General features: G+C 40.1%; 2 protein-coding genes and 5 non-coding genes across 7 annotated transcripts; all 7 read right to left on the bottom strand.

The window, feature by feature from the left end:
- Positions 1-126: 126 nt before the first annotated feature.
- On the bottom strand, positions 127-7,947 carry LOC117397159 (hepatic and glial cell adhesion molecule-like). The gene is made up of 7 exons (XM_059010298.1): positions 7,746-7,947; positions 5,826-6,240; positions 5,168-5,276; positions 4,144-4,488; positions 3,530-3,814; positions 2,934-3,050; positions 127-1,287 (listed from the first exon to the last, which is right to left on the bottom strand). The coding sequence occupies exons 2-7, from the start codon at positions 5,886-5,888 to the stop codon at positions 1,226-1,228; spliced, it is 981 nt and encodes a 326-aa protein (XP_058866281.1). The 5' UTR covers positions 5,889-6,240; positions 7,746-7,947; the 3' UTR covers positions 127-1,225.
- Positions 7,948-11,087: 3,140 nt separating this feature from the next.
- LOC117397052 (heat shock cognate 70 kDa protein) lies at positions 11,088-18,108 on the bottom strand. The gene is made up of 9 exons (XM_033995557.3): positions 17,974-18,108; positions 15,493-15,702; positions 14,865-15,070; positions 14,380-14,532; positions 13,429-13,984; positions 12,837-13,039; positions 12,311-12,509; positions 11,848-12,080; positions 11,088-11,486 (listed from the first exon to the last, which is right to left on the bottom strand). Exons 2-9 carry the CDS (start codon positions 15,695-15,697, stop codon positions 11,301-11,303), a joined length of 1,941 nt encoding a protein of 646 aa, XP_033851448.1. The 5' UTR covers positions 15,698-15,702; positions 17,974-18,108; the 3' UTR covers positions 11,088-11,300.
- Positions 12,152-12,248, bottom strand: LOC131708212 (small nucleolar RNA SNORD14). The gene has a single exon (XR_009311292.1). It is a non-coding gene; the product is annotated as a small nucleolar RNA SNORD14 (small nucleolar RNA).
- Positions 12,643-12,739, bottom strand: LOC131708211 (small nucleolar RNA SNORD14). The gene has a single exon (XR_009311291.1). It is a non-coding gene; the product is annotated as a small nucleolar RNA SNORD14 (small nucleolar RNA).
- On the bottom strand, positions 14,090-14,186 carry LOC131708210 (small nucleolar RNA SNORD14). The gene has a single exon (XR_009311290.1). It is a non-coding gene; the product is annotated as a small nucleolar RNA SNORD14 (small nucleolar RNA).
- LOC131708213 (small nucleolar RNA SNORD14) lies at positions 14,620-14,716 on the bottom strand. The gene has a single exon (XR_009311293.1). It is a non-coding gene; the product is annotated as a small nucleolar RNA SNORD14 (small nucleolar RNA).
- On the bottom strand, positions 15,195-15,291 carry LOC131708189 (small nucleolar RNA SNORD14). The gene has a single exon (XR_009311287.1). It is a non-coding gene; the product is annotated as a small nucleolar RNA SNORD14 (small nucleolar RNA).
- Positions 18,109-24,656: the final 6,548 nt, after the last annotated feature.

Here is a 24,656-nt window from a genome sequence, read left to right as displayed (position 1 = left end):
TAGTTTCAATCAGCCATTTGCGTAGTTAAAATAGTGTACCCCATTTACACACGGTTAATAATAATAATAATAATAATAATAATAATAATAATAATACAAAACGTTATTCTCAAAGAAACCCAAGGATCAGGTGTCACTTTCCCTTTATTACATCATCACATGTCAAATTGTTTATGTAGAAAGAATATTTTAGCGTGTGCTGCCTTCAAAACGGTGCATTTGTTTAAATGTACAACATTTTTCAAAGACGAGAGATCTTAATAAAATCAAACAGGGCAATTTACTGCACTTGAAACACATTATTTATTGTGAACCTTTACAAAAACAAACACTTAGGGACATACACCCCATACGTACGTTTCACAACTGCAGATGCTGTATGTACCATTCAAGAGAAACATAGCATTAACAAAACGTACAACCTGAATGTCAGGGAATATACGCACACACACACACACACACACACACACACACACACACACACTTTACCCTTTCATTCCCCTGCAAGAAACCCACGCAGGACAGAGAGGCTTTAGCTGAGGGAACACAAAGCTCCTGTTTCAGAACAGTGCTGCGAAAACACAGCGGCAAGTGTCGTTCACTTAGACTGAGACACATATGGTAGCAATTTAGATAGCAGGCTATGAAACAAGCTATTAAACAAGCAATTATCTCTGGTGCCTGGTTCCAACTCAAACACAGTAACTAATTTGCAATTACATGGAAATGGTTATGCCGTATAATCCAGTGATGTAATCACATTTCCATAGCTAGTGTTTCTTTATTAATACTGTACTGACAGCCGAGCATTACGAAAAATATACAAATACGAATCAAAGCAACCCACCATTACATTGTAAAAGGGTATAGGACCACTAGGGACAGCAAATCTGATGCCATGTGTTTAAATTGGAAGGGTAAGTGATCGATCCCTATTACACCACCTCCAGTTCCTTCAGGGAAGTAATGGGTAGAAATACACAGCCTGTTCTGCACAGTTGCTTATAACACGTCTGTCTGCAAACCCAGCACCTTCAATTAAAGTTGTTATGACTGAACCAGGGAAACGCAGCTTTTTCCATAACGCGGAATACATGAAAACATTACCGTACATATAAGTTAAAATGCATGTCACAGCATTACAATGTTATTATGTAGAGTTGCAATCTTTTTGCACGAATCCTAACCCTAATCCGTTTCAGGTACTGCTACAGAAACGTAAATCTCATTTTGAGAGGTCGGGATTCATTTCCTGTAATTCTGCTTCATCTTTTACTTTCTTTCTATCTGTAAAAAAAAAAAAATACAAATGTTACCAATAATCATTACAAATCTGATACCTTTGTCATGTTACGTGCCCTACACTTAAGCAACTAGAACGAAACTGGTTTGGATTCCAAAGTAGTTTAAGGAAGTGCAACCTTAAACCAGGCTCCAATGTGTGAGTGTCTCAGTGTGTGTGTGTGTGTGTGTGTGTGTGTGTGTGTGTGTGCGAGTGTGTGTGTGTGTGTGAGTGTGTGTGTGTGTGTGTGTGAGTGTCTCAGTGTGTGTGTGTGTGTGAGTGTGTGTGTGTGAGTGTGAGTGTCTCAGTGTGTGTGTGTGTGTGTGTGTGTGTGAGTGTGTGAGTGTGAGTGTGTGTGTATGTGTGTGAGTGTCTCAGTGTGTGTGTGTGTGTGTGTGTGTGTGTGTGTGTGAGTGTGTGAGTGTGAGTGTGTGTGTGTGTGTGTGAGTGTCTCAATGTGTGTGTGTGTGTGTGTGTGTGAGTGTGTGAGTGTGAGTGTGTGTGTGTGTGTGTGTGAGTGTCTCAGTGTGTGTGTGTGAGTGTGTGTGTGTGAGTGTGTGAGTGTGAGTGTGTGTGTGTGTGTGTGAGTGTCTCAGTGTGTGTGTGTGTGAGTGTGTGTGTGTGAGTGTGTGTGTGTGAGTGTGTGAGTGTGAGTGTGTGTGTGTGTGTGTGTGAGTGTCTCAGTGTGTGTGTGTGTGTGTGTGTGTGTGTGTGAGTGTCTCAGTGTGTGTGTGTGTGAGTGTCTCAGTGTGTGTGTGCGTGTGTGTGTGTCTCAGTGTGTGTGTGTGTGTGTCTCAGTGTGTGTGTGTGTGTGTGTGTGAGTGTCTCAGTGTGTGTGTGTGTGAGTGTGTGTGTGTGAGTGTGTGTGTGTGTGTGAGTGTCTCAGTGTGTGTGTGTGTGTGTGAGTGTCTCAGTGTGTGTGTGTGTGTGTGTGTGAGTGTCTCAGTGTGTGTGTGTGTGTGTGTGTGAGTGTCTCAGTGTGTGTGTGTGAGTGTCTCAGTGTGTGTGAGTGTCTCAGTGTGTGTGTGTGTGTGTGTGTGTGTGTGTGAGTGTCTCAGTGTGTGTGTGCGTGTGTGTGAGTGTCTCAGTGTGTGTGTGTGTGTGTGTCAGTGTGTGTGTGTGTGTTCCAGATTACATCTATGAGCAGATGGGATTCAAATCAGATTTCCTGTTCAAGCCATTCCTTTAAATTGTCATTGGTCAGGATTCAATTAACCAAGTTTTTGCTCTGATGAATTCATTCATATCAAACATTGTGTTCTATCTGATAATCCTAAACTATACCATCAGTTCTTTAAACAAGTACTTGATAAGACCCGCCTTTTTAAACAAATGCCCTGGCCGCTTCAGTTAACATGCTGCTAAAGTTATGAATCATTTACTGTTCATCCAAAGCTCTAGTTATAAATATCACAATGTACAATGGTATGAGTCTGACTTGCCTTTTTTTAATTCAGTGACTGACAAAAACTACAGGAATCCTCCCCAGATCAGGGATTCTTCAAGAGCTAAATGAAAGTGCTTTCTTATATCAAAAGGACGTCACAGAGGACTGGGCTGGGTTGTAGTTTTGTACCTTCCAAAAAGACTTCAAGGAAATGTATGGAAATGGAGACGCCAATAAAGGATAGCGACTGCTCCGTTAGCTTACCTTCTCTCTTGGTTTTGTAACACCACCCCATGACGATGATGATGATGATGCTGCACACTGCAATTGGTATTAAAATGCCCAGGGAGTTCCATAAAGAAGATCGATCAGTTAAAATATCTAACACAGAAATAAAAGAAAATGTCAACGTCTAGTCTCGTCAACGTCTACACTCTTCTCTGCTCCTACCATTGTATACTGCTCAGGTTTTTAGTTTGAAAAGACAGCAAGGGCAGTCTGTGGTGTTAGGAGGAAGCACAAGTGGTCAAAATGCAGGAACAAATGATGTTGTTGCATGACATCGCTCAAATGCATGGCAACCTCATATGGGGACGGATACAAAAAAAATTCACATGGGGACATATGGAAGATGCAAATGCACAATAGCCTCTATTTATTGTTTGTCCAAAAACCCTATTTTTTTCAGCTCTTTCAAAAAACTATTTCATGCATGAAAGGGTAAAACAGGCAATACATTTAATGCGCAGAACCTTATTGCGTACAGCTGGTACTACTTAATGTCTCTTTGTAGCTCTAGTACACTGCATTAGAACTAGATTTGAAAACCAGTTCTGTAAGTTGGTACAAGTAAAACTCACCTGAGCCACACAGCTCCTCAGATCTGTTCAGAGTGTGACTGAGCTGTTTCCTGCTCACGTTGTTTTCCACCACACAGGTGTATGTCCTGCAGTCTTCAGGTGCCACCGTTAACGTCAGGAGCATGACATTCTCATCCGAGAAAGAGTTCTCAGGAGAGGAAGAATTAGACTCCAGCCAACGCATCGTCATATTGGCTGCTCGAGATGCATTACAGATCAGGGATACAAGTTCTCCACGACTTGCGCTTTGAGGAGACTGTGTAATAGAGGGCATGGTGACAGGAGCTGTGGATGGAAAGAATCTTGGTGTGACATCCAGACAGAGACAGACAGAGCAGCTGGGTGCCTGCTTATCCCCAGATACTCTTATACAGAGATGCAGACAGACAGACAGAGCTTCCATATAATAACCTAACTCGTGATAAAGAAGGTTCTTAGCATGCGTCATCACAATTTGACAGTTCTCTAGATCTATGCAAATCTATAAAGTGTATCACACAGGAGGATAACAACAATACTGTGCTCCCTAATAACAATCAGATCATCCCTGTAGAGCCAGTTGTAAAGCACAATGGTCTGGACTCCCGTTGTCCTTGTCCTGTCATGAAGCTAACCTTCGATATAGAGCTGGATCTCCCTGTCCTTCTCTATGCCGTCGTTTGTAGTGATTGTGATTACATACAGCCCTTCATCGGAGGACATCAGATCTTTCAGCAGTATGGAACCATTCCGGAAGTCTTCTGCCCTCTTCTCATAGTTAGTGATGAAGGGTGAAGATAACATTTTGTTTGGGAAATCGTACACTTTTCTGGTTCCCAGACCTTGCTTCAGCTTCCACGTTATATCTAGTAGCTTTGTTTCTTTGGGCAGACTGTAATTCACAGAGAGAAGGACCGATTCTCCTACTGCTCCATAGAGTGTTGCATGTTCAACTTCAATCTCCAAGGCGCCTGTGGATACTAGAGGAGAAGAAGAAGAAGAAGAAGAAGAAGAAGAAGAAGAAGAAGAAGAATTAGACGTTTTGGTAACAAAGTAGATTTTCAATGAAATAACGATAGTAATGGCCTCTTTAAGAAAGTGTATAACAATCAGCTTCTGTGAGTCTCAGTTTCACTTTTACATTTACAGTAAATAAAGACACTGTACATTATTTTAGGGGAACTAAAACAACCTGTAATATCAGAGTCACAAGATCAAGGTTTTCAAGCAACTCTGTTTAAAAACTATTAAGAAACAAGGATAAAGAGACAAATGTTTCATCGGGTTCTGTTCTGGAAAGTGATTTCATCACAACATGGAGTTTAATATGAATGAAGTTTCATGATATACCCGGTCTAGCAAGCAAGCCAAAAAAAAAAAAAAAAACACCCACACCAAAGATCTCAAGACAAAACGAACAATATGTGACTAGGTTGAATTACATTGAGCACAATACATTCATTTCCTTTGCCAGAAAATAAAGTATATAGTTGTGATGTAGTTGCAGGTAGATCTAGCCTATCAAGAGATACAGGTGTACTGTACCGTCCTGCCTGCCCCAGTGTATCCTGTCTTTACAGTACCTGTGTTTTTATAGTGCCTGTCGACCCGTCAAAAGCAGCTAGTACCAGTCAATGTGTTTCTCTAATGAGATCTTACCTGGAACGATGGCGATAAAGATGAAGATGTAATGCCAGTGTTTGTAGGAATAGAGACACATTTGTGTAAGTCTGCATCGGCTGCTTACCAAGCAGGAAGACAAACTCACCTAACAAGTTGAACAAAAAACAGGGTCTCTATATAGGCAGAATTATACTAATGGTTTTCCTGGTACATTAACACACCTGGGTCAAGGAATACTGTGTTTGAAAACAAACAGTGGAGGTATTTGTAGGCTTTTACACTCACTTATTTCTATTTAAATCTATGAATGTGTTTGTGATGTATTTTAATACATAATGTAACAATCTACTATTCCTTTCTATTTAAACCTTCAGGCATCACAGTATTCAGTCTGTATATCCATTTATTTTCCTTTATTCTTCTGTATTGTACATTGTCTAATTTTATTTCTTCTAAAACTACAAAATGTAGAACACATTCATTTAGTAAATATAAAAACAATCTGTAATACTTTACTCAAGAAAGTGCTCCTATATGTTTGCTATGATAAAGCATGGTTAAAAAAACAAACAACATATAGACTTAATACAAAAATAGCACAGAAAACTGCAACTATATATAATGGTAATCTTGTGAATCTTTTCATTACCTTGACTATATAGGCTAACTTTAAATATGCATTTCAGAAACTTACCATTGCATCCAGAGATTCACAAATATAGAATGCATTTCCAGAAATAACTGAGAGTGCCAGCATACATCAGATAGAGACAGTAAGGTCAATTCTTTACACAGCCAACCTAGATCCGGGAGTAGATGTTTCTGCAGTGTATTTTATTACTTTATTGCATTATTGAACTATCCAAACAGGTAAGTCATTATCCTGGACTGCAGAAGGCACTGTAATCAGAAGGGTTTACTTGCTTTAGACCCGTGCCATACATTTGCTGCAGGATCTGCTGCAGTGAGCCATTCCATTAATGCAGTGGATTCAGGGTTTTATTTGTCGTTGTTGTTTTTTGCTCACAAGGTGTTTTCCACCCTGAATTTCCTGGTTATAGCGCAGATACCTGGAGGTCAGTGATTGACAGTATAACATTCAATATGGTCTGCAAAAGAGCCAGAAAACAATATATATCTTATGCATTTTCATAAAAGGCAGCCACAAAATTGCAGCATAAAAAAAATAATTGTAACAATTGTTTTCCTACTGTTTCAATGATGTGTCACTGAAGGTATATGGAAATGGGTGGCAGGTTTAGAGTTATACATGTATGAATGGAAAGTTATATATTTGAGAATATGTGTGTATTATAAGATTGTGTGTATGTTGTAAAAAAAAAAAAATACAATCAGTGTTCCGTACAAGATGGTTATGATTCAGTGAGCAAGTGATTTGATAAAATTGTCACTTTTGGCAAGACATGTTTCCTCATTTTTAATTGACACTTGTTGTTTCCTTGTGGTTTAACCGTCGAATCCTCAAACCAGAAGAATTAGTATTTCATCACAAAAGCATTCACGTTTTGTGTCTGGCTCCCAACCCTCCACACACCCCAATGCATTAAGCAATCTTGACATGGTATTTGATGACACTCTTTTCTATCTGTTTCACACAGTTCTGTTTATCACTATTGATGCGGCCTGAGCTCAAAGGGGTCTCATTTACTTTCCTCTGTTCTCCCTACATCAGCATCACGGCTCCTTAGTGAACTCAAACTGGGCTGTGTCAACATGCCCAGACCTCATCACTGAGACTGTTTAGACAATGGATCCTACTGTTCCAAATATCAGTGCATTTGCATTGCCTTTTTGCGTATGCAAAACTGAAAGCAATTTCAATAGATTTTAAATATGTCGCAATGTTACCAAAGACAATGAACGACAGCTTCCAGTGTATTCTAACAAATATAAGTTTGTGGAAAAAGATGAAATTAGGCCAAGACAGCCCTGCTGTTTTATGAAAAGGTGATTTCAGTCCCTAACCTCTTCCAGCAGCAGATTACCCAGCAAGTACATTGACATGTGGGCTGTTTTCAACACACCAGACTTTACTGAACTTTTCCTGACCCCAGCCGAACATACTGGCAGCTTGCGTAAAATTTCCAAACCATAAACACAATTCAATTCAGTTGTTTTTACCAAGGGACTCTGGAGGACTCTGGAGAACATCAGCCCTCAGTCAGTGTAATGACATATTGTTAAGATTGTTTAAATAACTTATCCAGGGCAACTTACAATTGTTACAAGATATCATGTTATACAGATATCACATTATTTTTTACATACAATTACCCATTTATACAGTTGGGTTTTTACTGGAGCAATCTAGGTAAAATACCTTGCTCAAGGGTACAACAGTGGTGTCCCCCACCAGGGATTGAACCCATGACTCTCCTGTCAAGAGTCTAGAGCCCTAACCACTACTCCACACTGCTGCCCGCATTATGGAACAATATTAAAATGAAGAACTTCTTAGCCCACTTATCAAGGGCACTTAGTTTCAATCTTAGCCATTTGCGTTGTTAAAATAATGTACCCCATTTATACACGGTTAATAATAATAATAATAATAATAATAATAATAATAATAATAAAGCAACATGAAGCCTACCTTTGGTAACTCCTTGTCTGAATAATCCTGGTGTTTTCACATCATTTTATTTTATGTTAATCGTGATGAAAATTTAAAGTGCAAATTCGCGCCCTGGTTTTGTTTGCAGTTAGCTGGTCTTCTTACCAGTCAGAATTACTAATAGTATACAGAGATATATATCTGTAGAGCGTTGTACAGGGAGTGTGTATTGTCGAGACGGCTTCAGTATAAAAGGGAAGTACAACTCTTGAATGGACACGTGACAAGCAACAGCACCTGCATTTGTGTCAGTGGGCTGTTCCTGACATGAGCTGAGAAGATGGCATGCAAAGCTTATATCTGCTTGTTGGGCGTCAGTGTCAGCATATCTGACCGCTTGACAGGGGTGATGGCACAAGAATTGGTGGACTGCACAGCTGGTGCTGATTTCAGTCCCTAACTTCACTGAATGAATCGATGAGAAATAGCTTCACCTGGAAAATATCTTCCAGGCCACACTGCTGTGGATGCAGATGTAACCAAGTGGAACTGATGCAATTCACAAAAAATAAAAACCACCACAGAAATGCTACTCTGCTATTAAGATGAGGATTGTGCTCTGAAATTGGGGTTTTGATGAAAACAAGACATTTTTGTCTATCTTTTCAATTTCCATGGCAATATACTGCAGCTTTAAAAAGCAACAGGGTTCCGAAAAAATATAGTATTATACATCCCCATGTGTTGCTACAACTGTTTAAATAACATACCTGTCATTTTTCTTTTCATTGTTAACATCCTGACAACTTTTTACACAACTTTAAAGTCTGTTTCAAAGCTCTTTTCAAAATGTCTGCTCTAGTGCAGAGATCTGTCCTCTAAATCAAAAGTGATAAAAATAAAATAAAAACATAACAGCAAGTGCTCTGGCTTTTCTGTTCCATGCCACATCATGGATCGTTATTGCTGTGTTACCTGTTTCACAAGGTAGGCAATAATCCTTGCCTACCTAGCGTGCCCATTTTGAAAAGATCTTTGAAACAGACTCTATTTCTAAGTGTAAAAGGTGGTCAGTATCACTGTTGTGTTGTACATGGGAACGGTTTTGTTGCGACATGTTTCAAACTAGTTTCGTAACATTCCTTTCAGAAAAATAACACATTCAACAACCGGGCCCATCCTAATGATATATATATATATATATATATATATATATATATATATATATATATATATATATATATATATATATACTTTTTTTAATTTTATTTTACCTGGTGAAGTTTCGAGATATTGACAACTGACAGATTTCAAATAATAAATAAGTCAGCTCAAAACAGGAAGTCCTGTAGGAATCTTAAGAATGTATTTATTGTTTTAGTACCTACATTAACATACAGTAGAAGTAACTTGGAATAGCCCAGCTAAATGCAAGCTCTGCTGCCACCTACCAGTCAAAAGAAGCAGTACAGACCCTGTGCAGTTGTAATTACTAAAGGTTTTACAATGTTTGTCTTTTACAATGAAAACACAGCAACTTATTCTTCAGTTTATAACCTCGACTCTGACTTTCCGTCACCAATTCATTTGAGACCTAACTACGTACCTTTCACATTAGCCACGAAGCTGAATCATGTATTCTTGTTACAAATTATAGGTCAGGTTTGTTGGTTGTATTTTTTGTAAAGCACCCTGGGATACAAAATGACAATAAGCATGTACGTGGGCATTTAACAAAATAAAAATAAATCAAAGTGCCTCTCAAACATTTCACAAAAAGCACTTGTCCTGCCAAACTAAACTAGACAGCGGTGTCTGACATTCATTTTGTACGCTAACATTGGTTGATGTATTTGTCAGGGGTTCACATAACTTGCATCATTAGGTTCTCACAGCAGTATCAGCAGACGTGGTTTGGTACGCACAACAATTAGGGCTCCCCCTCCTCCTCTTCAACAGTTCAAACAATTGGGCTGTCAAGGATCAGGGTGCAAATTTGGAGATTTTAGCGACAGGGTACCTCATATAGCGCGAGCGACATTAAATTCTGAAGCCAGTAGACATGTTAATTTATTGTTATTATTATTTTGTATGCTTTAGCAACCATAGATAGTTTCTCATTGGGTCTGGACTACTCAAATGACCCACTCACCCTCACAGGAGAGAAGGTACGTGTCATGTGAGAATTTGTAAGGGGTGCTTGTTTAGGGCGGTATGTAATTCAGCACCAGTAGGCTGGTGCAGTAGATACGAGGTGGGATTGGTGTTTGTTTTTGAATGCTGACATATGAAAACCCACGCTCACAAGCAGCACTGCTTAATGCCAGTGCCAGAGACAACAATAGTTTATGAATGTTTATATAGGAGTACGGATTGATGGTTATTACAGTTTGTAACAAATCCTCGCGCATTATCCGATTATTTCAATACCCAACCACCAAATCCCAGCCCTGGGGATTCAAAACAAAATGGTGTTGAACATGTTAGCTTTACGGCACAGCGGTATTTATAGATGGATATAACTCAGGGAAACACAATATTAAATAAATGTCTTTTTTTTTTTTTTTTTTTTAATGCAACGGCTCTCAAACATCGACACCCCCTCTCATCATCACTACACCCCTCATCTCTGAAAAGGCAGTGAAATCAAGACCTCTGCCATCTGAAGTGGAGATTCCACCTATCGCTCTCAATTTGTTTAATAAAACCTTGATGCAGCCAATGATAGCTACCGCAAGGATGGAGCATTAAGCGAATTGGAACCCTTCAGCTTCAAGTGAAATATGAGGACTGGGTATTTAGTTTTGATCCCAGTCTCAATAGAAAATTAGGAGGTTAGGCAGGCATGGGTCAGTCAGAAATGCTTGACCTTAAACACATGAGCACCATTGCTTCCTCCCTGGGAAAAAAAAAAAAATGCTTTCTTGTTAAGATGTACTGACTGTATGCATCAGCATCTTAAACAATATGGAAGTCTGCATTGGTGTGCATGCATACCAGTTATGTAAACCCCTGGTTTATAGTGATGGTCAGACTATACCAATGCTGGGGCATTTGTCATACCAGGATTTATTGAAACCCATGTGAACTTTATATAATATAAATAAATTAGTGGATTACCCAGTCACTTTTCAGACAGCATACATCAAGTGATAACCTTTTTGTAGTGACAGTGTTCATTAGAATGGTTCATTAATAACAGAAGACTGGACTATTTGCCTAAAGAACTTTGCATAAAGTTCCACTATTCACGGCACAAACCAGCAAAGATTCTGTCAACAATGAAGAGTTTGTTCAAAAGCAGCAGCATGTTTTACAAGCCCAAGAACGTTTAGGCCTGTTCATGAAGCAGCCCATTAACACCTAGAGACGACACACACATTTTAGATTTTCAAGTAGGTTTTATTCACCTGGACTCAAAATGTATTGCCAGCAACAGTACAACTACACTGCAAGTTACGCAGTGGATTCAAGTATCCAGCATCACAAACAGAACATAGCAGCTATGGCTTGGAGATGGTTGGGAAGAGCCAATGACCAGCGTTGGCTTACAGATTGGGTCCTTCGGGTAACGATTCTTGAGACTAAGTTTCTTTAATCAACCTCCTCGATGGTAGGGCCGGATGAGCCACCTCCGGAGGGAGCAGCACCAGCCCCTGGGAAGCCCCCTGGCATGCCACCTGGCATCCCGCCAGCGCCTTGGTACAGCTTGGTGATGATGGGGTTGCACACCTTCTCAAGCTCCTTCTGATGGTGCTCATACTCCTCCTTCTCAGCAGTCTGGAACAGAGAACACAAGTGTTTTATTGTTGAATTTCAGCTTTATAGGAATGGCTTTGGAAGCATTCACAGAAATTAGTTTAATACAAGATCTTTAGTAGTACTAAAAAAAAAAAACTAATCGCTTGCAATTTCATGCCATTACCGTGTATGTTTGTTTATTACACAATAACAGGGAGCACACCACTTTTAAATGGTTCAAAAAACTCATCTTAAGCATGGTTTGGACGCTTACTTCCACCCAAAAGGTTAACTGGATACCGATCAGTTAAAAGGTAAACAAATACTTGTAACAGTACTTTCATTATTAAATCTGCCATCAGATGCAGTTAGATAACAAAAGGATATATTGAAGTCTTACCTGGTTCTTATCCAGCCAACCGATGATCTCGTTGCACTTCTCCAAGATCTTCTGCTTGTCCTCATCGCTGATCTTGCCCTCCAGCTTCTCATCCTCCACAGTCGACTTCATGTTGAAAGCATAGGACTCCAGGGCATTCTTGGAGGAGACCTTCTCACGCTGCACATCATCCTCAGACTTGTACTTCTCTGCTTCCTGGACCATGCGCTCGATATCCTCCTTGCTCAGGCGTCCTGTTTCAGAAGATCATATCATTAGCACAGGCTTTCAAAAAGGATCCCATAAATGAAGCTAGAAATCAAGCTCGCTCAGACATCCAAGGAAGGAACTTGTGCCATCTTTGGCCTTTTGGCCTCTGGTGGAAACTACGAAAGACTTTGGAATCAACTTCATCACAGCGAGATACTCTACACCAAAGAATAACTTTATAGTATGAAAACAGCTGAAGAGCGAAAGTCAATACCTTTGTCGTTGGTGATGGTGATCTTGTTCTCCTTGCCAGTGCTCTTGTCCACTGCAGAGACGTTCAGGATGCCGTTGGCATCAATATCGAAAGTGACCTCGATCTGAGGAACACCACGGGGCGCGGGGGGGATACCGGTCAGCTCAAACTTGCCCAGCAAGTTGTTGTCCTTGGTCATGGCTCGCTCACCTTCATAGACCTTGAATTAAAGGTTGGAATTAGTTACTAGGGTTTAGTAGAAGAATTACAAGATTACAGTAATCCATTATGAAGTTATAATGAAGTGCAGCTTCAACTGTTAATTGGCTATTATCCCCTCATAGGATCAGAACTCGCTCAGACATCCAAGGAAGGAACTTGTGCCATCTTTGGCCTTTCGGCCTCTGGTGGAAACTACGAAAGACTTTGGAATCAACTTCATCACAGCGAGGAGCAGAAAGCTTTCTACGAGAGGGGCGAGGCAAACCTCATAACCAAACACCTTTGTAAATAACATGCAAACTATCTCCTGCAACTTCCTCTTTACCTGGATGAGCACACCGGGCTGGTTGTCAGAGTAGGTGGTGAAGGTCTGGGTCTGCTTGGTGGGGATAGTGGTGTTACGCTTGATCAGCACAGTCATGACCCCACCGGCGGTCTCAATGCCCAGAGACAGGGGAGTGACGTCCAGCAGCAGCAGGTCCTGCACATTCTCAGACTTGTCCCCGGACAGGATGGCAGCCTGCACAGCTGAGGAAACAAAAACACAAACACTTAACAAACCTTAGAGACCCTGGAGAGCTAGATAACCCTAAAGAAATCAGAACTCGCTCAGACATCCAAGGAAGGAACTTGTGCCATCTTTGGCCTTTCAGCCTCTGGTGGAAACTACGAAAGACTTTGGAATCAACTTCACAGCGAGATTATATTAGAACACAAGATGACCCCTTTTAAAAGTTGGCAAGCTAGCAAAAGCTTGGCCACGTGTTTATTACCAAAATCATATTCCATTTAAATTGTGGGGAAAGTAAAGTGCTATATTCATGGAAGACTGTTCAACTGCGTTATCAGGGCGCTTATTTTGTGAACAGTCTGGGCAGCAAGCTACGATGTGCAATGAACAGGATCACATCAATTACCTGCTCCATAGGCAACAGCCTCATCTGGGTTGATGCTCTTGTTGAGCTCCTTCCCGTTGAAGAAATCCTGCAGCAGCTTCTGGATCTTGGGGATACGGGTAGATCCTCCGACCAGCACAATGTCGTGGATCTGGGCCTTGTCCATCTTGGCATCACGGAGGGACTTCTCCACGGGGTCCAGAGTACCACGGAACAGGTCTGCGTTCAGCTCCTCAAAACGAGCCCTGGTGATGGAGGTGTAAAAATCGATGCCCTCGTACAGGGAGTCGATTTCAATACTGGCCTGGGTGCTGGAAGAAAGGGTGCGCTTTGCCCTTTCACAGGCGGTGCGGAGACGGCGAACAGCTCTCTTGTTGTCACTGATGTCCTTCTTGTACTTGCGCTTGAACTCTGCAATGAAGTGGTTGACCATGCGGTTGTCAAAGTCTTCTCCACCGAGATGGGTGTCGCCAGCGGTGGATTTCACTTCAAAGATTCCATCTTCAATAGTCAGGATGGAGACATCGAAAGTGCCACCGCCCAGATCGAAAATGAGCACATTTCTTTCAACTCCAACCTAGAAACACATAAGGAATTTGGTTAACTCACCAGGATGTAAAAGTTTTACCATCAAGCAGTAATATGATCACTATAAAAGGTGAGCAATAATACTGATCAGAACTCGCTCAGACATCCAAGGAAGGAACTTGTGCCATCTTTGGCCTTTCGGCCTCTGGTGGAAACTACGAAAGACTTTGGAATCAACTTCATCACAGCGAGCACGGCTAGGGAGTTAAAATGCATCCTAGTTAGCAATGCAAGCTAACAGGACTAGTTCATTTACTTGAGCCATATAAAAAAAAAAAAAAAAACAGCCATCCTTAACTGGGCCAAAATAGGAGACCACCCCCCCTCCCCTGCTCCCTATCCTTTTGAAAGTGTCCTAAATACACAAAAAATAACCATTAGCACCTTCTTGTCCAAGCCATAAGCAATAGCAGCAGCAGTTGGTTCATTGATGATTCGGAGAACATTAAGGCCAGCGATTGTACCAGCATCCTTTGTGGCCTGGCGCTGGGAGTCGTTGAAGTATGCTGGCACAGTTACAACAGCGTTGGTCACAGACTGGAAGAGAAGGGAAAGGCATTTAGTTGGAGTGAGTGGAATTATTTTTTTGCAGAAAATCTACAGGAGGGCAATACTGAGCAATGCTCACTCAGACATCCAAGGAAGGAACTTGTGCCATCATTGGCCTTTTGGCCTCTGGTGGAAACTACGAAAGACTTTGGAATCAACTTCATCACAGTGAGCAAGCACAAAATATTTAACATACAGGGTTTTGAGTCACCAAGGCATACCAGTTGACAACTATAAGACTGTACTTGGAGTAGATGACAACCATTTCGCATCAGACAATGAAATAGAGGAAGTTCAGCAAGATTTACAAAAACCCTCACCTTTCCGAGGTAAGCTTCTGCAATTTCCTTCATCTTGGTCAGCACCATAGAAGAGACTTCCTCAGGGTAGAAAGACTTGGTCTCCCCTTTGTACTCGACCTCGAGTTTGGGACGGCCACCATCACTCACGACATTGAATGGCCAGTGCTTCATATCGGACTGGACCACTGCGTCTTCGAATCTGCGGCCAATCAGACGCTTAGCATCTGCAAAGGAAAATGTGACACACTGTCAATTATATGCATTTGAACGAGATTGACTATACTGACTATAGAGAAAGCTTAAGAGCCACCCATGTGATTTCTAGGACTAGTACTGAATCCTGATTACTCGCTCAGACATCCAAGGAAGGAACTTGTGCCATCTTTGGCCTTTCAGCCTCTGGTGGAAACTACGAAAGACTTTGGAATCAACTTCATCACAGCGAGTAATGCTTAAGGTAGAAAGGAACTTGAGGTGTTCACTGCATCAGGTTTAGCAGGGTAGTTTTTTTTTTTTAATCTGGTATAGGTTTTGCGCTTCAATGACCAATCCAGTTTGCTACAGCCTAGGAAACCAGTACAACACATTACTACATGGAGATACTGTCCAAGTACTCCGAATGCTGCATGGCAGAAAACATGCTTACCGAACACTGTGTTGGTGGGATTCATTGCAACCTGGTTCTTTGCAGCATCGCCGATCAGCCTCTCGGAGTCGGTGAAGGCTACATAGCTGGGTGTGGTCCTGTTACCCTGGTCGTTGGCAATGATTTCAACTTTGCCATGCTGAAAGACACCTACGCAGGAGTAAGTGGTTCCCAGATCAATGCCAACAGCTGTTCCCTTAGACATGGTTCCTGGGGGGAGAAAAAAGAAGTCAACATGTTACTCCTAAATCAAGAGACACTTGCTCTCAAGCTAGATTAACCATGAACTGTACAGCTGGACCAGGATCTCACGAAGCCTCATTAATGGGCTACTTGCAGCGAACTACACCAGTACCTCAGTGAGTGAGCGGCGTATTTGAAATCCTGTTTACATTGTGTCCGTTGTATTGAACGACTTATCACTTGATTTTTCACTTGCTGAGAGAAAGAGGAGGAGTTGTACTTCAGACAAAACATTTAAATTATCAGCAATGAAAAGGAAATGGTAGCGATCACTGCTGTGTACCCCTATGCTCCGCTTCAACACGGTACAATTCATCAGTAAGTTTTCATGCATTTCCTGTGCATGGAGAGACGAGGAATGTGGCTTATAAATATTCGCAGAGAAATCCACAGTCATTAACGCAGTTTGCAGTCAGCACTTTAAGTGCTAATTGAACCAACACCAGCAGGGCGTCTGAGGCTGCATCAAGGCACTGTTCCAGTTCAGCTTGACTGGAATCAGTACTCCTTGCTGGCCCAAAGGCTCGATGTGTGGGACCGAAGAGAAAAGCCAGTAGAGTCCAGAAGAAATGGACTGTACTTCTGCAGTGCAGTGTCATTGTTTGAAGCCTGCATTCACTCAATGCAATAACTATTCTTTATTAAATTTAGAGTTTATATTTACATAATGTAGTGCACCTTCTTGATCAAGTGTGTACCCGGCGTCAGCAATTTAAATTTGCAGCACACAAATGCTCACAGTAGATTTTTTTTTTTTTTAGTGGTGAAAGTATAATTAAGAGCATCATTTTGTATTCATTGCTATTCTTTTATACAAAAACAGATTTGCAAGCTACAAGAATTGGAACTCTTAACTTCATACCCTACTATTAAACTGTGCGGCTTCTCATTCAAGGACTTCAAACAGTGAGCCTTTATCCTGATTTCTGCGGTCACCTTGTCTTTGACACCAACAGAAAAAGGAATTCGAGGAGCCGAGCACTTCTAATAATATTGATTTTATGTAGCGCAATGTATATAACTCATCTCAAAGCGCTTTACAATACGCAGGGAGGGCTTGAAGACATCTCGTTTAAGAGCATGACGTAAAAGTAGCCAAAACTGCAGCCCCAAGGGCTGGTATGACGTAACCTAGTAACGCCGTATCGGTCTTGACACGTGACTGTGTGGAAATCGACCTACTAACAGGAAAGACTTTGCACAGCATTCGCTAAAAAAAACGTTAAGTCCGTTACCGCAGTAACCGTGTAATCACGACTTGGTCAAATTAATTATTCAGGAAAGACCGCAACATGACACGAAATGCTGCTGCAACGTGATCCATTCTTTCAAGAGCGCGTTGGAACAGTTATTTATAATAGGATAGATATTACACCTACATACTTTCAACATGAAATGCATAAATTCAGAAACACCCCAGCGGTCGGTCGCCCCTCCAACCCTGCCTATCGCGAAAAAACTCATAAAAAAAGGTAGTATTATGGAGTTTCCGAATTAAATTGGATTTCAATTAACGAAGAAAAAAAACACATTAAAATAATTAATGCATTAACTGCTAACTACATGTAATCACTCTAGGCTTAGGGTGCAAAGTCTATACTTACATTAGAACATGTAAATCAATCGGTCGACCCCCCCACCCCCCCACCCCCCCAGGACACCATCTGCACACGAGCACGTGGTATCAACCCCCCCCCCCCCAGAGTGAAGGACAAAGAAGAGCCTGTACTGCAGCATCCGCCGAGCATGCGGGCGCCATTACTCAACCACACTTGAACAGACTCGAAATTAAATACCAGAATACACACAGCCTTTTAATTCTTAAAAAAAAATACATGGGTCTTATATATAGTATGGTAACCGGCACCGTACGTTACCGTTAAAAAAAAAAACGGTACTCGGTTTGTATCAGTTTCTAAAGATTTGGGCCCTCTGCCAAACGTACAAATGCCGGTAAAAATATGCCGGTAGCAACCGTCATAACAAGAAATCAATAGAAAAAAAAAAAGGTTAATCCTACGAAATCACAATACATACGATAACATCGTCATAAACAACTCATAATCGAGTGCTCGGTTTTTTAATTAACATTTAACAAAAGGTTTATTTTATAAATATGTTTTGTTTTTTTTTTAATAAAAGGTCTCAGCCATTATATTTAACATAATTATGCGTCGTATTTCAAATGATTGTTTAAGTTTTACCACCCTATACATAATTTAAAGAGTGAACACATACCTTAATGTTTATGAAAATATAAATAGAATTTAAAGTGCTGTTCTTTTTAAGAGCTGCTCGCTGTCTCCGCTCCGCAAATTAAGAACGAGCTACCGGCAGGAATGCTCTTAAATCCGTCTGCCCTAAAGGGAGTGACCAATCACCGAGCTGGAAGCGGGGTGATCCTCCAATCAAAACGCTCTCCTTCGCCACAAAATGGAACCCCCTTCCAAGCACACTGACACACCGCATGGGTAGTTTTTTATTTTTACATTAAAAGGAATCATATTAGTATTGTAGTTAATAATATATACAACAGCCTACGAATAAGTATTATTTTGGGGGGGGTTTATATAAAATAAGTGGTGGCATTATTCTAGCTAGGTGAAAAAATGAATTGTAGAAAAATATTAAATCTCTTTTTTGTATGTTTTTGCGCTGTGATGTACATTTTCTGTTTTGTAGATTTTCAAGTACATGCTGAAAACACACATATTTTAATTTGTATTTATTTGTGTAATGCTCCTCAAAACAGCGTATACCTTCACCCCCTTTTTATTTAAGCTCTCTGTGTAGGGGGATGGGATCGCGGTTCCTTCTAGAAGGTACCGCACATCCTATGAGTACACCATGATGTACAATTCACTCCCTTTCTCACGTGACACTAAAACTAATTACCCTTAACATTTATATGCAGCTGCGACTTCCTCATCCACCATACACATAATTAACAAATGGTGTCGTGCTAACCTTTCAGACTGACTGCTTACATTTAAAAACAAACAGGAAAAAGCTGTATTTTTTATTACAGAACCAGTAGCACGGTTCTGCAGTGAATCCTCATAACTGTATTTCTGCGGGCTGCTGACAGAACACTTGCTTAAATTGGTTTTTCGGTTCTAATTTAATTACTGCTACTGAGAAGCCATTTTCACAAACAAATACGCAGTTTTACCTAGTGTTTAATCAATGGCAAAAAAAGGACTTCCTCTTTGTTTGCCGCATTCTAGTAGCTTCTCTTCCGATATACATATACGGTATATACGTTAGCTTCCGGTCACCAACCATCTGGCCAATCACAGAACATAGCAGTGACGTAGACATAGCGTGTTGAACCGTACAAAGAGACAAGTGACTCGTCAGCATAAAACATTATATAACATATTACAGGAGCGAATAGACTTAAATGAATTAAACCCCTCTTCCATACATACAGATTCCCCCGTGTACTTATTTGAAATGTACAGTTTGAGGCATCCATGCAGTGTATGGATCTGGACTATCATTTATAAATTAAATGCAATATCAAAGTGTGTATCGTGTATGTCTCAAAGGCGGAAAAAATGGCCCGTTGAAGTGCTAAAGTCGTTCCGTGCTTCAGTCTCTGGTTAACAATTGATGGTGTGATCCGATGAAAAAGCACTAGCGATCATCAGCGAGTAATCAGATACAATTACATGCCGTGCCTAAAACAGGGCTCGGTTACCACACGTGCCTCAACCACACGCCATTCTTCATGTGTGTCTTTCTTCTGCTATACTATTATAGTATATATTAATTATGTTATATATAAAATAATAATAATAATAAGAAGAAGAAATACTTCTCTTTGACTTGCTTGAGATTCATTTATAATCCTATAAACCCTATCAAGAAAGAGCAGTTGTGTTTTCAGTTTCATTGTGACTGCTGACGTTTCTTCATGATTCCGAAGGTTCAGGAATTGGAACTCGTGTATTGTCCTTTTGCTGGGCAAACAGCCAGCAGGGGTATAGCATCCCAGGTCAGGTTCACAGTAAATATATTCATTTAGAAGTGTAACCTGTTTTCTGTTGCAGCTTAACCAGTTGCTCAACCAGCACTAAGCATCTTGAACCAGCATGAACTGAAAACAACAGGGCTGGGCATTAGTGGACTTTCCACTAGGATAGTTTAATACTTTTCTTACTCAGTTCAATAGACTAATCTAATGGTCCAGCCACAGCTGACCCACATTTATTATTCAGTGTCCTCACAGCATACAATTGTGATGTCATCAGCACACAGCCTATGACCTCACTGCTAGCAGCTCCGAACCAATTTCAGACAGCAGCAGGACTTGCAGACAGTTGGAATAAAGGTAGGGATGGTTTCTTTTTCCGTTTGATTATCTTATACATACTGTAACAGCTACGGGAATGCACCTTGTCATTATAAAAGTGAAAATGAACACAGTTGTTCAGAAAAAATAGCACAATTACTTCAAATGTAATTTTTTAGAAATTTTAAATCAGTTTGGGTGAACGCTATGGATTTTGGGAAGTTGCTTTGTCAATTGAAAAAAAAACCATGCGTTCATTGTAAAAGAGATAGATAGATAGACAAAGAGAAGGACATGTGATACCTTTTATTGCACTAACTAAACAACAATTTAAATGAATCAACATACATACAGTAGATAGGAAGCGTCACATGGTGCAACTGCACACAGTGACTGAAGGGGATGTAATGGGAGGCGCTTGGTCTGGGAGTAAGCAATATAAGTTTGTGAACCAAAGCCTTCATCTCCACTAGACTCACTTCACTGCTAAACTGTTATTATTTGAACTTAGAAAATGACTGAAGAAGAGCTGGTTAATGAAGAGGAGCCTGCACAGTGGGATCCAGGTTCGAGAATGTCACAGACAGTCTCTGTATGCACAGCTATGGAACAGGATTCTCCCCTGTGGTTCATTCATTTGCCTGGGAGAGTGGGAGAGTCTCCATTGTCAATCCACTGTCCTCTGCCACTTCCAGAACATTTTGACACTATTCACCGGAGCAGAAACAAGTGTATCTGAACAGGAAAGTTATTGAAGTGCTTTCATGCAAATGTAACACCTTCCTGAGCATTTCTGAAAAGGTTAGCATATACACAAGTCCCAGCAGCCCTCAAACCGCTTAGGGGCGTGGAAGCTGAAGATCGTTTACCAAATGCATTCAGGCAATATCTACAGTAAGAAAAGTCCATGTTATCTAATTGTGAAGTTAATGATTAATAGTACAACACAAATCATCATACAAAGTCCCTGTATTTTAATCAGGTATATTTTACCCTGTGTAAAAACACATTATACCAGTACTTTGTGGCAAATAACTGGTTTAACAAGCTTGCCAAGCTTACAATGTGCCTTTGTCTAGCTAAAACAACTGAAGCAGAGAAACGTGTGTCTAAAACAGAAGAGATGGGAGAGATTCGGTACAATGAAATACCTGCAGGTTAGGGTTTGTTTTAGTTCCTACAAACACCCAACAGAGTTCCCAAGGATTGTCCAGCCATTCCCAGTATGGGGGCAGGAGCCCTGCAGCTGCTTCCCTTACAGCTGGGGGGGGGGACAAAGAGGTCATGTGACTTCCCCAAGTTTATCCATACTATCCATGCACCTTGGCTTTCCTGTCAAAGGTAATATGACTGTTCCAAGCACTGCAGCACTATGATGATGATGTCATGGAACAGAGATCTGATTGGCTGTTAAAAGCTCTTAGCTGATCTCAACAATTGAATGTGGTTTCCTTATAAAAAGGTCCAAACAGTTCAAATCCACTGGATCGCAGGTGTAGGTGTTAAATATAAAGCAGGTCATTTTATCTTTACACAAGACTCCTTTTCATTTCTTCTACTTTTCAATGGTTGTGTTGTTTTTGTTTAAGACAACCTTTTAAAATGGCCTTCTCTTATTAGCATCGGGAAGCAATTTGACCCAAAGGGACAGTATCCAGCAGCACACATTTACAATAGTATTTGCTAGACTTGAAAACAGCCAAGGCAAGAATATTTTTGCATATACACAGGCTGCACTTACAAACGCATCTGCAAGTCATGACTGCTCATTATTAACCACACAGTCGGGTTTACAAACCCCTGTGTGAGGCTGGAAAGAGAAGGGAATGATAGGGATGCTAATATAAGAGGGGGGAGGGGAGTAGAACGATCAAAACACTATTCAAGCTTTTATTGTGCTCCAGCATTTCTTTCATTCTATTGCACATCTTTATATATTTTGTGTATGCTTACATTATGTAAAGATTTTTTTGTTTCACATATAGAAAGTTGTGAAACATTATGAATGTCTCATTGCTTAAACAAAGGTAAGTGTTTTTTTTAATAGTTTGCATGTAGAATTCCTGTAACATGGCTTTATATCCTGTCATTGTTAACAGAAAAGGAAGCACAGAGACACCCTTTTAATTCTCTGTCACCAGATTTTCTTTGGAATGCTATTTTTTCTGATAGGGATTACAGGGATGGAAATAAGACTCCTATTGCATTGCAGTTTGATCCCTGCCTTGTTTTACTAGGAGTTTAATAAGACAAGCACGTAATAAAACCTGGAATGAGTGAAACTGCTATGCAATAGGGGTCTGATTTCCATCCCTGCATTAGGGTGAACTGCTGGTGTTGTAGCTCCAATTCACTGCAATGGCATCACAGTTCAGAGTGCAGCGGATATAGCATCATAGCTGAAATATTTGCCTCTCTGCCTCCAATCCTGACCTCACAATTGAAATTCCTGTTGATTGGTGTTTTTTTGGACTTCGCCTCCCCCCCAGGTGTCCTCCAATGGCAGTTAACCAGCATATCAGATGGCAAATCCAATGCACATAAGAAATACAATGAATCGCACGCCTATGCTTGTGGCCCCTTCATTAGTTGGGTTTGTGAGGTAACTTTAAAGTTTTTAATTAATACGGCAATTACAATATTTGGCCAACAGGTGGTGCCCAACGCTCAAATAATTCACATGCGATTAAGGGGGAAATGAAAACGCTATTAAGAAGGTCTTAAATAAACGCCATTGGCTCTATCCAGAGCTTTAGTGTCATTAAAGACTGTTTCAATCGTGTGTCCGTATGAGGTAGACTGTTTCAATAGTGTGATTTAAGTCGTGTTTCATATACATGGAACTGTCTTTATTATAACACTCAGTAGTGACAGATATTTGATTCTTTTTTCATCGTGAAAGCACATTTAAATGTTTGTACTACATGTTAAGTTTGGAGAAATGCAGATCAGTATAATGGTCGAGATTAGATTCACATGTAGTTGAGCTGGGGGTGGGTTGATAGGGGGCTTTCTATCCTAATTTATACACAGGTTGGACAAAGTGCAAAAGACCAGCCCAGCTTCTCCTTTCTAAAAAGATTTATCCACTTGTTTCTTTGCAAAGAGAAAAAAGGGCTCCTGTTTGTAGAAACAAATATTAACTAGAACAGCTCTCAGTTTAATGCAGTTACAGGGATGGAAATAAAACTACTATTGCATAGTAGTTTAACCCAGTCCAGGTTTTACTACAAGCTTGATCAGCCACAGTGTAGAGGTAACAAGCTCAGGTGTGTCTGACTAAACTCATAGGAAAACCAGAAATGGATCAAACTTTTTATTATATCCCACTCTCCTGGGCAACACATTTGAATTGGAGCTCTGAGCTGCTGTTCTAGAGTTTGGAATACTCTGGGCTCTGTGATGTCATACACAGATTTTTTAATTTTATTTAGAAAGCGAAGGAGGGTGAAGGGGGCTAGCAGTGACACAGCTTAGTTTGAGGATTAATACAAATGTGGACAGACAGGGACTGGATAACTTTGCAGGCCAAGGAAGAGGAAAGATGATGTGCTTGTATAACTCTGGTCTTTTCTTGTTGTCCACATACACCATCATAAGAATAACAGTAAATAATAATAATACAAACTATATATTTATATTAAAATATGAAATAGCGACTTTGTTTTAAATTATATATATATATATATATATATATATATATATATATATATATATATATATATATATATATATATATAATCATCAAGTAGAGCATTTTAAACTATGGCGGAATGCAGTGAGCACACATTTATAGTGTAGTACAGAATTCAGAGTTACTGTGGGCTGAGTCCGTTCTGAGAAGTGTTCTGGTATTTTGGAAGCATGTTGGTTATTTCTCCGGGGCTGAGGAAAACTGTTTCAGGCTCTGGAAAGCCCCAGCGACTTAAGATTCTCACAAAGAGTGAACAACACCCATACCACTCGAATCCAAACAGCCAACTTCCTCAAACCTACATATATATAAATATACAGTTGGTATAGAATGTTGGTATAGAATGCACACAAGTGTACTGACAAATCTATTGTAGAAAGGCTACAGTAAGCTGGAGAGATCCTGAACACAGACCCATATAAAGCAAGCAGGACTGTTGTACAAAGCAGCTGTAAGATGTTAAGATGTCGTAATTGTATATTTACTTCAGTATCTCCTTGAAGAAGCTGCCTAGGGATACTGACTGTAAAAAGTCATTTTTTTTTTGTTACATTCAATCATATCATTAAAAGAAACAGAGCAAAGTATCTGAAACTAAAACAACAAATCTAAATAAATCTAAAAAGCTTGTATGTGTTGCAATTGTATCCATCACATATGATCCAAGTAAAATATATGTAATTAATAATAATAATAATAATAATAATAATAATAATAATAATAATAATAATAATAATAATAATAATCAATTATCAGAATTTTTCAATTCACAGCTGTCCTATACTGCACAGTTTCAAATGATATGTGATTTTGTGTGTGTGTGTTTGTTTATGGTTTATTAAAACTGCTGTCAAACTGACAGGAGACTTGACCAAGACAAACTTCTGCCTTAGAAAGTGAGAAGCCTGTGTATAAGCTTGCTGTGGAAAT

Source organism: Acipenser ruthenus, chromosome 40, assembly GCF_902713425.1.
Source record: "Acipenser ruthenus chromosome 40, fAciRut3.2 maternal haplotype, whole genome shotgun sequence".
NCBI classification, from domain to species: domain Eukaryota; kingdom Metazoa; phylum Chordata; class Actinopteri; order Acipenseriformes; family Acipenseridae; genus Acipenser; species Acipenser ruthenus.
Note: the sequence above shows the minus strand (reverse complement) of the source record. Positions and strands in the feature narration are given on the sequence as shown.